The 14,675-nt window shown below is 38.1% G+C and overlaps 1 protein-coding gene across 1 annotated transcript; it reads right to left on the bottom strand.

Annotated features, from left to right (window-relative positions):
- Positions 1-677: 677 nt before the first annotated feature.
- On the bottom strand, positions 678-6,925 carry LOC103697656. Its single transcript, XM_008779566.4, is given in 4 exon segments — positions 678-946; positions 949-990; positions 993-1,038; positions 6,606-6,925. Coding segments are annotated over 4 exon segments (264 nt in total). The 5' UTR covers positions 6,723-6,925; the 3' UTR covers positions 678-887.
- Between the last annotated feature and the right edge of the window lie 7,750 nt (positions 6,926-14,675).

Raw genomic sequence — 14,675 nt, forward strand, 5'->3', positions numbered from 1 at the left:
TTAGCAACATATAGGAGGTTGGTGGTTTATTAAGAGTTGAAATGCCAATTTTGTTCCTAATGATTAAGAAAAAACCCGATGGTTGAACAGTTTTGGAGAGATATGAGGTAAAACAAAGCATTATTCTTTCCAAACTCTCTAGACACAGGCTGCACAAATAGCAGCATCTGTCCAATTAAGCTTGTGGTTAACCTGGTCGCCCTGCATTGAAATCTATGCAGGCATTTATCAACTCCATCTCTGAACCAAATGCTGAAGCTAAATCCAAGTGTTATTCTACTAGTTGGAGAAAGATAACGCATGTTGAAAGTAGCTTGGTAGAATTAGCATCTCAAATCAAAACTACCTGTTTGACAAGCATCCAGACAAACCAACAAGAGTTTTGCCTCTAGATTTCGGAGCCGGACCAAGTTGGGAGGTTCGGAAAAAGGATCTGATCATATAAGGTAGTCAAGCATGCCAGCCTATCACTTCTGGCTCCATGAACTAACAAGAATCATCAGTTTGTTCCTTGACAAGAAAACTAACCAACTGATAGTCTGATACCACATTTGAGAAGAAACATGCTTTTCCCTGGTAGGAGTCATTCACTAATAGAGGTGAAGATAAATAGTTGTTATCTGAAAACTAAGCATTATAAAAGTTATAAGTTGTCATCTCAAACATATCAAACCAGCAGAAAACAAAAGCAATTCCTTTCAAATGCGGATGTGCATATAGAAATTTGACCTTGATGTCATTTAACAAACATATTTAATGTATCCAAAAGCCACATTGTCAAGTACTTCATGATCAACAAGTCAAGTAGTAAATAAGTAACTAGAAGTTTCCAAATTGCACCAAAGCAAGTTTAAAAGATAATGATAATACTAATAACTCAGGACACATCAACCAGTCTCCTGCTCAAATTCATCACCCTCAGATTCCTCCACATTATCTGCATCATATCTTCTGCATCAGCATCGAAGTCTTCTTTGTAATCGAGGTTGTTTTCCCAATAACCACCAGGTTGCTATTTGTCTTTCTAATTTCACTCCACTGCAGATGAGACATTTAGAAGTTATTAATTAAACCATTAGAGTGGATCAGAATATATTGCTACAGAGTGGAAAAAATAATGCGAAGGAATGATAAACAAATGTCCTCTGTTCATGTCCAATCACAATTGGCCATAAAACATGTGAAAGGTTATCTACTTTGAGCCAAGTTAGCACCAAAGTTTGAAGCGAAAAGCCCAACCAATCTATTTTGGCTGAAATATACAAGTTTCAGTTAAACCAAGCCAGAATTAATTTTAGTCAGTCTTAGCTGAAATTAACCATTTTAACAAAACCAATTGAAAATGGCCATAGATGCTTCATTTAAGCATTACTTGGTATATATTTATCAAATTGGTTCATTACTTCATTTTTTTTAAGAAGGAGAGTGTTATTTTCAAATTATTTTTCCTTTTTTAGTTAAAGAGGGAATATTTATTGATGGATAATACATATAACCTTTCAGAAATATTCTTTTAAAAATTTAGCATGGATTTGTGACACTTATTAGAAAATTGGAAGAACTGAGAGCTCAATATTACAATATTTATAAGAAAGCCAACTTTTCATAAATGTAAAAGGTTATTTTTTGTGTGTTTTGAGAGATTTATCTTATGGGATAAAAGAGAAGGTGGTTCATGTAGTAGAGAAGTAATAGTGACTTAGAAGATTAAAGCCTAGATTTACCAAATAATATCTTCAAACTTATAAGCAATTAAATGAGATATATGCAATCACAATGTTATCTCAGACTATGTAAATTGTACACTACTTGGCACTTGATATGATGTAACCATAATAACATTCATATTTATATGAAATTACACATAGTAGCATTTAGTTCTGTACATATTAAATTGTTAGCTGTTTAACAGTTAAATTGTCATAAAATTATTAAGACCTGATACACATTGTTGACCCCTTCCCAGACAGCTTAAGTTTTTGGGGTCTAGTGGTTAGTTATGGTACCAAAGGCAAAGCTCGTGTTCAAATCCTCATTCAAGTCAAGCTCTTCTTACCACCCAATAATATCTTGAGTCTTCTTTGACTCCTTCCTGGTTTGTTATCAAGTCACTCTTGATTCATTATTGAGTCGTTATAGACTCATTCATGCCTTCACATGTGGGGTCAATGCAGCATGCGAAAAGGGGTGTCCCCTTCCTTAATAGCTGAAGCTTTTGGGGCCTAGATATTAGATGACACAAACAATTCAACCTATTGACATATTCCTGGTTTGTTACCAGGTCATTCTTGACTCATTACCAAGTCATTGTTAATCGTTCATGCCTTCACATGCATGGTCTGTATGCGAGAGGATTGTTAACACCTGATATACATTGTTGACCCCCTCCCTGACAGCTTACACTTTGGGGTCTAGTGCTTGTTAACACAGATAATTCAACATAACATAATTCTTCAAAATTATTATAGGTTTCTGGACAGAGAATAACACGATATCTCAATGAGAAAGGCAGAAAATTTCAATTAAGGACACTGCGGCAACAAACAAGGCCATCATATTTCCCATATTTTTAATTCTACATGAACAACCTGCTTAGGTTCTTTGTATTCATTTCGATCTGTAACCTAGTATATAATTCTTGAAAAGTTAGTTTGGAAAGAAAATACTATCATTTGTTAAAAAAAAATTAACAGCATTTTGTGATACTCAAACTATGACTTTTTTGAAATTCTGCATAAATTTTAGCTAACAGCATGGAATGGATTTTTAGAAGATCGACAAGATTTGATGTTAGAAAGTAATATGCTTTAACAAAAGGCAAACTAGAGACATGACAGCTATGTGAAGAAATCCCACCTAACAATTTAAAAAGGAAAAGATTTTTCTTCATATACTGGCATTCAATTACCTTGTCTTATGATTAACTTAAAATATAGGATGGAAGCTACAAAACAGAAATTTGTACATCAAAAGAAAGCCAACTAAAACTAGCATAGAAGTGAGAGATATGTGAGGAATTCAGGATAGTCATGCCATGCCCAGTTTTCTTCCATTATCTCTCCACTATTATAATGCAAACTCCCACGGTTGTGGCCCACACATCTCTAACCCTTCATCTCCATTCAGTACTATTTGACTCCATGGTGCCTCTTGAGCAGATTCTCCCTTCACTTTTATCCATCCACATTTTTTAACAGATCAATCCCACCATATTTTCTCTAAATAACTAAGAAATGAAAAACTACATGAGACTAAACATGTATGAGATAATAGCCATCCATCAAAGCCTCCATTCTCCAAAATAAATCACATGCAATGCAGCAGTCAAATACTACCTATTGCTAATGACTTGACTTGGATACAAGAGGTTTCTGCTACTAAATCTACAGACATTTGAATGGTGCATGGATTCAGTCATTTGAATGCTTTGTACCAATCTTTGAAAGGTTTCTACTGATGGTTTGTATCCATGGTTCGAATTGAGACCTTCGTACCACCTTCAAACTGGCAGTTTGAGGCATTCCGAGCATACCAGATATGGTATGCCTGATTCGGTACGGGGGCATACCGAACCGAGCGATACGAAGCAATCGCCATACCGATTTTGATACTGATACACGGTATAGAGGTTTGCACCAACACTCGATACATCGAACTGGCTCCATACTGAGAATGTACCGACACAATGATAGAGTGGCAATGTACGAAGTCCAATATCGAGATGGAATACCTGGTACCAGGGGCAGACCAGTGGGTTTTGCCCCATAGTTCAAGAAACCGGCAAGGAAAAGAGAGGGAGAAGAAAAGAGAGGAAAAGAGAGGGAGAAGAAAAAGAGAGGGAAAAAGAGAGAGGGAGGGGAGGGAAGATATAGAGATGCCGGAGAGGGAGACAACTCTCTCTCTCTCCTCCCTCTCTCTCCCCCTCCCTCCCTCTCTTTTGCCGAATATTTTTTCGTTTAAACAGAGCTCTACCTACAATGCTTGCGGACGACTGGGAGGAAGAGAAGAGGGCTTCCAAGCCCCCTCTCTCTCCCTCTCTCAACATCTCTCCCCCTCCATCCTCTTCTCCTCCTCCCTCCCACTCACTCTTTTCTTCTCTCTCCTTCTCCCTCTCCCCCTCCCTCTCTAGTTTTCCTTTATGGTACACTTTAGAATAGCACGACATAGTTACCATACTATGCCGCCAGCCAACTGGCACGGATGCTAGTTCTAGTAATGTGGATCTTGGTTTGAATGTTGGAATGGATTTAGTGGTTTGGATGCTTTATATCAATCAAGGTTTGCAATATTGATACTGAAGCCCATTACTAATTATCATGCTTGGACTACCAGTACACCCGGTATGAGAGTTGGTTTGGTGTACGAGAGTCGGTTACAACCCTTCATATGAACTCTCAGTTTAGTATCTATACCGTATGTCCTGTATAGGGTGTACCCACTAGTACGGTGCATACCAAACCAATGGTTTGTATTAATGGTTGCATTTATATTAATACCGGGTTCATGAAGTCAAAAGATTTTTCACAACAGTCCAATAATGTTGATAGAATGACAACTTCATTCTTAACAAGTTACACATTATGAAGTAACCTTGGATCAGTAGGTTTTCATTTGTGTTTCACTAAATGTAATTATTTCTTAATCCAGGATGTTGAGGTATTCAAATTATCAATCAAGTTATTATGCAGATCAAGTTATTTCCAAGTTTGGAATATTTTTTGTTCCAATCAGGTGTGGGTTTGTGTCTTCAGGCTATTGAATCTCCTTTCTATGCAAAAAATGTTAGCTAAATCAGGAAGGATCAAAATTGAAAAATCAGCTGGTCAGAATCTATATTGCCAGGGGTATTGACACAAAATTCCAATCTGGACTGTTCAGGGAACTTTTGGCAAGGGTGCGGTTGCAAAAATTCAGATCCAGCAATCCAAATTATTGTTAGAAATTTTGGCACTTAAATGGCGTGATTTTTGTTGCAATCAGGCAAAAGCTGATGGAAAGGGGCATTTGTCCATAGATTAGGCTTTACGAGGGATATATGCAATCACATATTTGTGGGCTAAATATGCAAATTTGAATTTTAAAGGAGTATGTATGCATGAAACCGACAGTTAAATAAGTTAAGTGCTGATAGCATTATTTTGTACTTTACTATGGGAATAAATTAGCTAAAGACTTCTAATGAGAAATTAAATCAAACTGTTTAATATATTAGCACCAGTGTCCTTTAGACTCAGAAAACCAGATGTTTTCATCATTTGACTATGTGATTCCCTATTCACTTACTATTATGCTGATATGTAAAACTGGTTGCTTATAATAGCCTTGAATATGTCATTGTGTATACCAAATCAACTCAAAATGCACAATGACATATATAAGCATGTACCATGCTGCAAACCTGTATGAAGTTGCATCTCTCTTCCATAGTTCAGCAGTCTTTAAATCTTTAAATCATGACATACTGATAACTTTATAAAGTTAAAAATGAGTGGGCAAGTTTCAGAAGGAAAAAGAAAAATTATTCTACATACATTTCAGACTTTACTTAATATGAACTTCGTAAGTATATTGTACAGCAATATGCTTGAAGCATTATGTTCAAAAGTTCTTAAGTGAAGCTTTATCATGAAAAATAGCCAAACCATATGTAATCGTATTAAAGAATCCATCTATCAATCATCATCTACTGAATACGTTTAAAAAAGAGCATGTAGATTAAACAGAGATATGTACTTTTAACTTGTTATTTCTTAGATTGTTAAAAGATTACATATACATCTTCTGTAGACTTAGTAACTGTCAAACCCCCTTTGTATGTTATATAAACTCAATTATGCCACTTGTTAGCAGATATAATATATGTGATTTACAACTTCTATTTTATTAGTTTCTGCCAAATATCTCATGGGCCTTCATGGTATAACCATTAAACTAGTATGGAGGTTGCTAAAAAGACCAAAACTACTTTATAGTTTCACTCTTGCAAACTATCAGCATCTTGCTTTCTTAAACACCCTACAACAAACATATTCCAATGAACCGTGCGACACTGCAGAAACCGTGAACGGACCAGTCCCTGACATATATGACCTTGGAAGTTTGTAATTGTTGGAATGCACTTGAAACGGTAAAAGGTTTATAACCACAAAAACATGCACGAAAATTTACAGAGAAAGAATATATTATCAGCTATGTGTTGTTTGTAACAATGAGCAAAGAAAAACTACGAAAGTCAGAGAGGTCAGAAAAAAGAAAGAACGAATGAAAGAAATGCCACCACCTTAGTTTTTGAATTCTGATGAGCAAACGAAATAACAGAAGCAATAAAGGAATTACGACCAGAATCCACTTGAATGAAAATATGATCACCCAGAAATAAAGCACATATTAGGAGCTAGTAATTCTTTTAGCAAAACAGAGGAAAAATCTTCGACTATCATCATCCATCCAGTTAGCATCAGATTCCTAAGTAACTGGGGAAAATAAAGATTAAATCCATTTAAACCAATCGAGAGAGATCACAAGCCCTAGTTTAGAAAATTTCGGCAGGAGACTTGAGATTGAAGAGTGGTGGGGAGAGAATGGAGAGGAACAAGCGGGGGTACCTTCTCTTCGAACTCGGATTCCTCCATGGCGAGGAGCAGCTCGTCGTTCTGGGCGAGGGCCCACAGTGGGAAAAGAGTGGAGGAAGGGATGAGGGTGGGCGACGGGAATTGACGCATGAACGCCGGGAAACTGGAGCATGATTGCGAGATTCCGGGTGCCGCTGGGGGCGGTGGGCCGGCGGCGGCGGTCGTCGCAGAGAGCGGTCGCCCACCGGGTTTCGTTGCTTAGATTTGGTGCTTGAGTTCGAAATTTTAGACCGTGGCCCCTAACAAATTTTCAGACTATGGCCTTTGGATTCCGTTGCCTTTATCATGCATCCGTTCCCCTTTGTTTTTTTTTTTTGTACCAATCGGGTTGCCCCTTTCAACTAGTACTGTAGCACTCCACACGTGTATGGACTCACCGCAGTCATACACGTGAGGCCAAGAAATCCTAGGACTTTCAAATTTGGAAGTACCAATACAGAGAAGAGTGACGCTATATGGGTTGTAGTTGTACCAACAAAAATCTTTCATAGTTGGCGTGCCATCTATGGCTAGGATGTTAAGAATCTCACAAGATCCATAAAAAAATACTTTGATGAAGACCATCATCTAAATCCCAAGAGCCATCATGTTCACCAAGAATCAATAATTGATAAGCAGAAGCGTACCTGAATCCATAACGATCCTTTCTCTGTAGAGTCGTGCAGTTGGTCTTCTAGATCAACACGTTCTCATGGAGAATACCTTTTAGCTTCTCCCTGTTCTCTATCTAATGATGGGATGTCAGAATAGAATAATACATACGTGTGATCCAGGGACCATAACCACCCTTAAAATAACCTTTGGTATTCCTATGATTATTTTTTGGTATTCCTATTTCAGCCCATCATAGAAAATAAGAATAACCCTTAAGTCTCTACACATTAAAGGCTCACACCCTATCAGATACATTAAAGCCTAAATAGCCCATACCTTAGCAGATCACTTTTAAATGGGTTTAACCTTATATGACAGTCTGCAATGCATAATTATTCACATATAAGCCCAACGTTGGATTAAGGATCCAACAATCTCCCACTTGGACTATATGTGTAACCTTATAATTATGCATTGTAAAAATAATCGTACGAGCTCAACTTTGCTGTCATTACCGAAATGTATCTATAACCAATCCGATCCATCAATCATACCAACATAGGATCAAAGCGGCCTTTGTTACAATTGTCGTAACTCGACCCATCAATGGTCGCGTATGCCAATACAACTGAATGACATGGATTATGATGTGGATGTGTAGCATGGAAATTTCATGTAATGTGATCTTAACATGCCTATTTCCAATTGGTCCGTCTTAACTTTAGTGAGATCAAACCATACCAAAATCAGAGTGTGAATAAACCAAAACTTTATTTCTGCAGAAAATATTTACAGACTGTAATGACTGAAAAATAAGTTTTTGTTAGAGCAACATCTATAATTACAAACTCTCACTAAAACTAAATATCCTGAAATGATTTGACACCCATACGAGCAGTGTGCTCATGAAACACTTTGGGTGGCAATCCCTTAGTAAGCGGATCCGCAACCATGGAGTTTGTACCGATGTGCTCTATAGACAACTGTCCACTCTGAACTCTTTCCTTGACAACCAAGAACTTGATGTCAATATGCTTCGACTTCGTCGAGCTCCTGTTGTTATTGGAATATAGCACTGCTAACTTATTGTCACAAAATAACTTGAGTGGTCTTTCAATATCGTCCACTATGTGCAGCCCCGTGACAAAATTCCGCAGCCATATTCCGTGAATGGATGCCTCATAACACGCTACAAAACTCTGCCGCCATGGTAGAGGAGGCTATAAGAGACTGTTTAGCACTCTTCCAGGAGACAGCACCTCCAGCTAGCAGATAGATATAGCTCGATGTAGATTTCAAACTATCTTGGCATCCAGCAAAATCAGAGTCAGTATACCCAACGATCTCAAGCTAATCCGACCTCCGATACATGAGCATGTAGTCTTTTGTTCTCTGTAAGTATCGCATGACTCGTTTGGCTGCTTTCTAATGGTCTACTCCTGAATTGCTTAAATACCTTCCCAACATCCCAGTAACGTACGCAATATCCAGACGTGTATAAACCTGAGCATACATCAGACTTCCTATTGCTGATGCATAAGGAATCTTCTGCATTTCCTTTTTCTCAAAATCATTCTTAGGGCACTGGTTGAGACTAAACTTGTCTCCCTTAGCCACAGGGGTATCTCCTGGTTTACAATCCTGCATGCCATATCTCTTGAGAACCTCTTCGATATAGCTCTTTTGTGATAATCCTAGAATACCTCGGGAGCGATCCCGATGTATCTGTATACCAAATACAAAAGAGGCGTCACCAAGATCTTTCATCTCAAAACTCTTAGCTAGAAATCTCTTGGTTTCGTGCAATAAGCCTATATCGTTGCTGGCAAGCAATATGTCATCAACATATAAAACCAAAAAAATATACTTACTCCCACAGAACTTATGGTATATGCAATCATCAACCAAATTCATGTCAAAACCAAAGGAGATGATCACTTGATGAAACTTGAAATACCATTGTCGAGATGCTTGTTTGAGCCCATAGATGGATTTCTTAAGTTTGCAGACCATATTCTTTGGATCTCTTGACACAAAGTTTTTTGGCTGCACCATATAGATCGTCTCATCAATGTTACCATTGAGAAACGTTGTCTTCACATCCATCTGATGTAACTCAAGATTGAAATGCGCCACTAATTCCATTATAATCCTGAAAGAGTCTTTCGAAGAAACTGGAGAGAAAGTCTCTTTATAGTCGATGCCTTCTTTCTGTGTAAAGCCTTTTGCGACAAGACGAGCCTTGAACCTCTCCACGTCACCTTTCAAATCCCTCTTGGTCTTAAATATCCATTTGCAACCAATGGGTTTCGCACCTTCAGGCAATGGGACAAGTTCCCACACGTCATTGTCCTTCATGAACTTTATCTCCTCATTCATGGCATCCATCCACTTTTGAGAGTTAGAACTCTCCATGGCTTGATGGAAGTTGATCGGATCATCTTCCATCACTCCAATATTTACCTCATGTTCTTGGAGAAATACAATGTAATCATCTGCACTGCACTTCTCCTTTCCTCTAGTGAATCTCCTTAATGGCATAGGATCTTGAAGTGGTAGAGTTTGTTCTTCTGGAACAATTTCTTGAATGGAGGGTTCTCCGACATTGTCTTGATCTATTGCATCTTGAACGAGGTCAGGAATAGAATCTTGAACAATGCCAATAGCATCTGTGGGAATATCAATATATTCCTCTTCAAAGACAAAGTCCCTAACTGTATCTCCCCCCGCAAACTCGACATCCTCAAAGAACCGGGCATTTCCCAACTCGAAAATCGACTTAGTCATGGGATCATAAAACTTGTACCCCCTGGATCTTTCAGAGTATCCAATAAAATAGCAACTCACCATCCTTGAGTCCAGTTTCTTTTCATTAGGCCTATAAGGCCTTGCCTCAGCTGGACATCCCCAAATGTGCAAGTGCTTTGAACTAGGCTTCTTGCCTGTCCAAAGTTCATAAGGGGTATTGGCAGTCGCTTTAGTTGGAACCCTATTAAGGATATATGCTGCAGTCTTAAGTGTTTCTCCCCAGAGTGAATCTGGTAAGGTAAAATGACAAATTATACTCCTCACCATGTCTTTAAGCATCCTGTTTCGTCTTTCAGCAACACCATTCATAGTGGGCGAACCCGGCATAGTGTACTGCGAGACGATACCGCATTCTTCTAGAAACTTAGCAAAAGGTCCTGGACATTGTTCACCTGAACCGTCATATCTGCCATAGTACTCACCACCACGGTCAGATCTGACGCTTTTAATCCTTTTGCTGAGTTGGTTCTCAACCTCGGCCTTATAATTTTTGAACATATCCAGCGACTGTGCCTTTTCGTAAATGAGATAAATGTAGTCATATCTAGAAAAATCGTCTATGAACGTTATAAAATATTGTTGACCATTCCAAGCAACCGTAGGGAATGGCCCACATATATCCGTATGTATAAATTCTAAGATGTCCAAAGTCCTATTGGCTACAAATCTCCTTTTATTGGTTTGTTTTCCCTTTATACAGTTAACACAAACATCAAAATCTGTAAAGTCTAAGGGGTCTAGAATGTCGTCTGACACAAGTCTCTCTATTCTCCTTCTGGAGATATGATCTAATCTCTTGTGCCATAACGCAGCTGAATTCTTATCGGTTAATTTTCTCTTTATACCTCATGTACTTAATTGCAGGGATTCACTAAATGAGGTGACTGTATCAATTAAATAAAGATTATCATAGCTTGACAAAGAATCAGATCCAACCAATTTTGATTCATGAAACAAACTGAATTTTCCATTTCCAAATGAACAAGAATAACCAAATTTGTCCAAAACAGAAATAGAAATCAAATTCCACCTAAAAGACGGTACAACAAAAGTTTCATTAAGATCCAAATAAAATCCAGTCTTTAACAATAATCTAAATTTCCCTATTGCCTCAACTTGAACTGTCTTGCCATCGCCCATATAGATGTATCTTTCACCATCACTTGGCTCTCGGCAACTCAGGCAATCCTGTATAGACACACTGATGTGAGTGGTTGCACCAGAATCTATCCACCACGTGTTTCTAGGTACCGAAGTTAAATTAACCTCGGAACAAACTAAATTAAGAAGCATACCTTTCTTAACACGCCATGCATGATAGTTGGTGCAATGCTTCTTCTGATGCCCTTCAACTCCACAGAAGAAACAACTAATACCTGCCGGCTGATCTGATTTCTTTTGTTGTTTCTTTTGAGATGCTGTATCTGCAGCTTCCTTACCCTTCTTTCTTATCTGTCCCTTGTTCTTGTCCTTAGAGGTTGAGGCCAGGTGAGCACTTTCTACCTTATCTTGCTTCAGCCTTTCCTCTTCCTGAACACAGTGTGAGATGAGCTCATTCAGAGACCAAGTCTCTCTCTGACAGTTGTAGCTCACCTTAAACTGGTTAAACTATGTCGGAAGGGATATCAAAACCAGATGCACCAGCAAGTCCTCAGAGAGTTCAAGCTTAAGTGCTTTCAACTTGGAAGCAAGATGAGACATCTCCATAATGTACTCCCTGATATTGCCTTTCCCCTTATACCTCATTGAAATTAGACTTGTCAAGAGTGTATCTATTTCAGCCTTTTCGTTCTTGACAAATCTCTTTTCAATGTCTGCAAGGAACTCCTTAGCCGTAGTAATTGTTTCAGATATTGTGCCCCTGAATGCTTCTGGAATGGCTTTCTTCATGATCATCATACACATGCGATTTGATCTCTCCCACCTTTCTTTCTCCCTCTTGTCATCAGAGGTACTCTTATCCGTAAGAGATGGTGGAGACAGCCCTTAACGCAAGGTCAAGATCCATGACTCCAAGAACTATCAAGAGGTTCTCTTGCCAAGACTTGAAGTTAGTGCCATTCAGCATAGGAATAGAATTGATGCTGGCAGTAATATTAGCAGGAGTGAAAGCTGAACAGAGAACAACAAACAAACAAAACAAGCTCACATAAGTCTCAAAGCAAAAAAAAAAAAAAATCAAATAAAGGTAAACCCCATCTCAAGGTACCGGTCACTCCATTAATATTTCGTCTTTTGACAACAATATTAACTTGTAAGTGATACCTTGGCGCAGTAATTAAACACTGATATTATAGCATGTCGAACAATAAATCTTCCTTTGGGCCAATTCATTGTTCACATGTAATAGAAAACCAATAATCATCACGTGTTTATTACCACAAGTGCACATATAAATTTGTCAAATATCAACCTTCCTTTGGGCCAGTCAATATTTACATAGGTTACATGCATACAACTGTTTATATTTCAAAACAAATTAATTTCCGCAAGAGAGGTCACTTTGGCGACATGTTGCTTCAATTAATTTGTCCCAAAATACATATAACTTTACCAATATTTGAATTTAAAAATTGCACCAAAAATTCCCACAATTTGGTCCGCTGTCTCGGCCTGAACTGGAGTTGGCTTGGGGTAACCTGGAGTCGACTCGAGTTCGGCACGAACAGATTTTCACGGGAACCTTTCAAATTTTCACATTCATAACCCCACCCACGGGAACACAAGGGCCCGTGCAGAACAAAACAAGAATCCCGAGGGGTTTTAGAGATCAAAAACACGAGAATTTGCGATCCAAAAAATCATAAAAAACAAATAATTCCGATCTCTGTTCTTCCCCTCTCTTCCAAAATTCCTTAAAAATTTTAAAACTTCCGGAAGAACAATCAAAAAATTGTTCTTTTGAAAAAACAATACCAAAAGATAATCATGGATCGAAAATATATTCGATCCTCAATGATTCAACATGAAAGGGCTCTGATACCAATTGTTAAGAATCTCACAAGATCCATAAAAAAAAACTTTGATGAAGACCATCATCTAAATCCCAAGAACCATCATGTTGGATCACCAAGAATCAATAATTGATAAGCGGAAGCATACCTGAATCCATAACGATCCTTTCTCTGTAGAGTCGTGCGGTTGGTCTTCCAGATCAACACGTTATCATGGAGAATCCCTTTTAGCTTCTTCATGTTCTCTATCTAATGATGGGATGTCAGAATAGAATAATACATACGTGCGATCTAGGGACCATAACCACCCTTAAGATAACCTTTGGTATTCCTATGATTATCTTTTGATATTCCTATTTCAGCCCATCATAGAAAATAAGAATAACCTTAAGTCTCTACACATTAAAGGCCCACACCCTATCAGATACATTAAAGCCTAAATAGCCCATACCTTAGCAGATCACTTTTAAATGGGTTTAACCATATATGACAGTCTGCAATGCATAATTATTCACATATAAGCCCAATGTTGGATTAAGGATCCAACATAGGATTGGTGCCATTTACCAATTGTTTATTTGTCTGGAATCAGACAAGTTGCAGTTGCAATTGCCGCAATTGATTGCATGCATTTGAAATAATTATTTGAATGCTTGCACTCGAATTCACCTTTCCTAAAACTCACCTGATAGCTCAGCTTGCCAATCCAGACGACGATATATGTCCAACAAAATCAACAACCAAACAAATCTTTGAACAATCTACGTGATCGGTTACAATTTGGAGCAATCTCAATGTACTTGAAAAGAAAAATTGTAACCAATCAGCAGATAAGGAAAGCACCCGATCATAGTACACCTGATAAGGAATATTCTAACCGCCCCGATTTATGAATATAGAAAGAGTTAATGCTTGTCCATGAATTGCAGGATCCTAATCACACATATTTGTATTCACTCCTCTATAAATAACAAGCACGAGGACCCCTCCAGGTATGAAAAGAAATCCAAATAGTATGCTCTCATACTTCTATCTCTCTTTCATCTCTTCTATTTTCTCTCGAAATTCTACCTGACTTAAGTATTGAAGGGTCCCTAGCTGGATAGATTTTGATGACTCCCCAATCAGTTTCTATGGTCGCAGAATAGCTCCAGTGCTGCGCTATGCTCCAGCTTAACTGAATAGACTAGCTTGTCCACCTACCAGATCAGGTTTTGAGCGGTAACAAATTGGTGCTGAAAAAAAGATCCTCTTTTTTTTGAGGTTTTCCTGGAGATTTAAAAGAGATAAAGTCCATATGAAATAATGGCCGTTCCACCAATCAGCCCAAGCAAGAGCCTAATGACTCCCGACCTAGCCCCTCAACTCTCTCCAATTCTGCAACTAGCTCCCGATGCAATAACAACTGAGCAGTTTAATCTGCTCATCTAAAAAACAATTCGTTGGTAGATCATATCAATTAAAGATAGATATCAACAACAAGAAATCAAATCTCAAGAAGTCCAAAAAATAACAAAAAGTCAAACTTATATATAGCAGAAATATAGATCTAATTAACTTTCATATGATCTTTATTTAGCTTCTAAAGATGTAACAGTAGAAAGAAACATGATTGCGGAGGTCGGGAGAGTGGGGACGCTTTCAGATGCATGAAGATGATTTGGCGCTCATCATCAAGATGCTGCTA

This window comes from Phoenix dactylifera, chromosome 14 (assembly GCF_009389715.1).
Source record: "Phoenix dactylifera cultivar Barhee BC4 chromosome 14, palm_55x_up_171113_PBpolish2nd_filt_p, whole genome shotgun sequence".
NCBI classification, from domain to species: domain Eukaryota; kingdom Viridiplantae; phylum Streptophyta; class Magnoliopsida; order Arecales; family Arecaceae; genus Phoenix; species Phoenix dactylifera.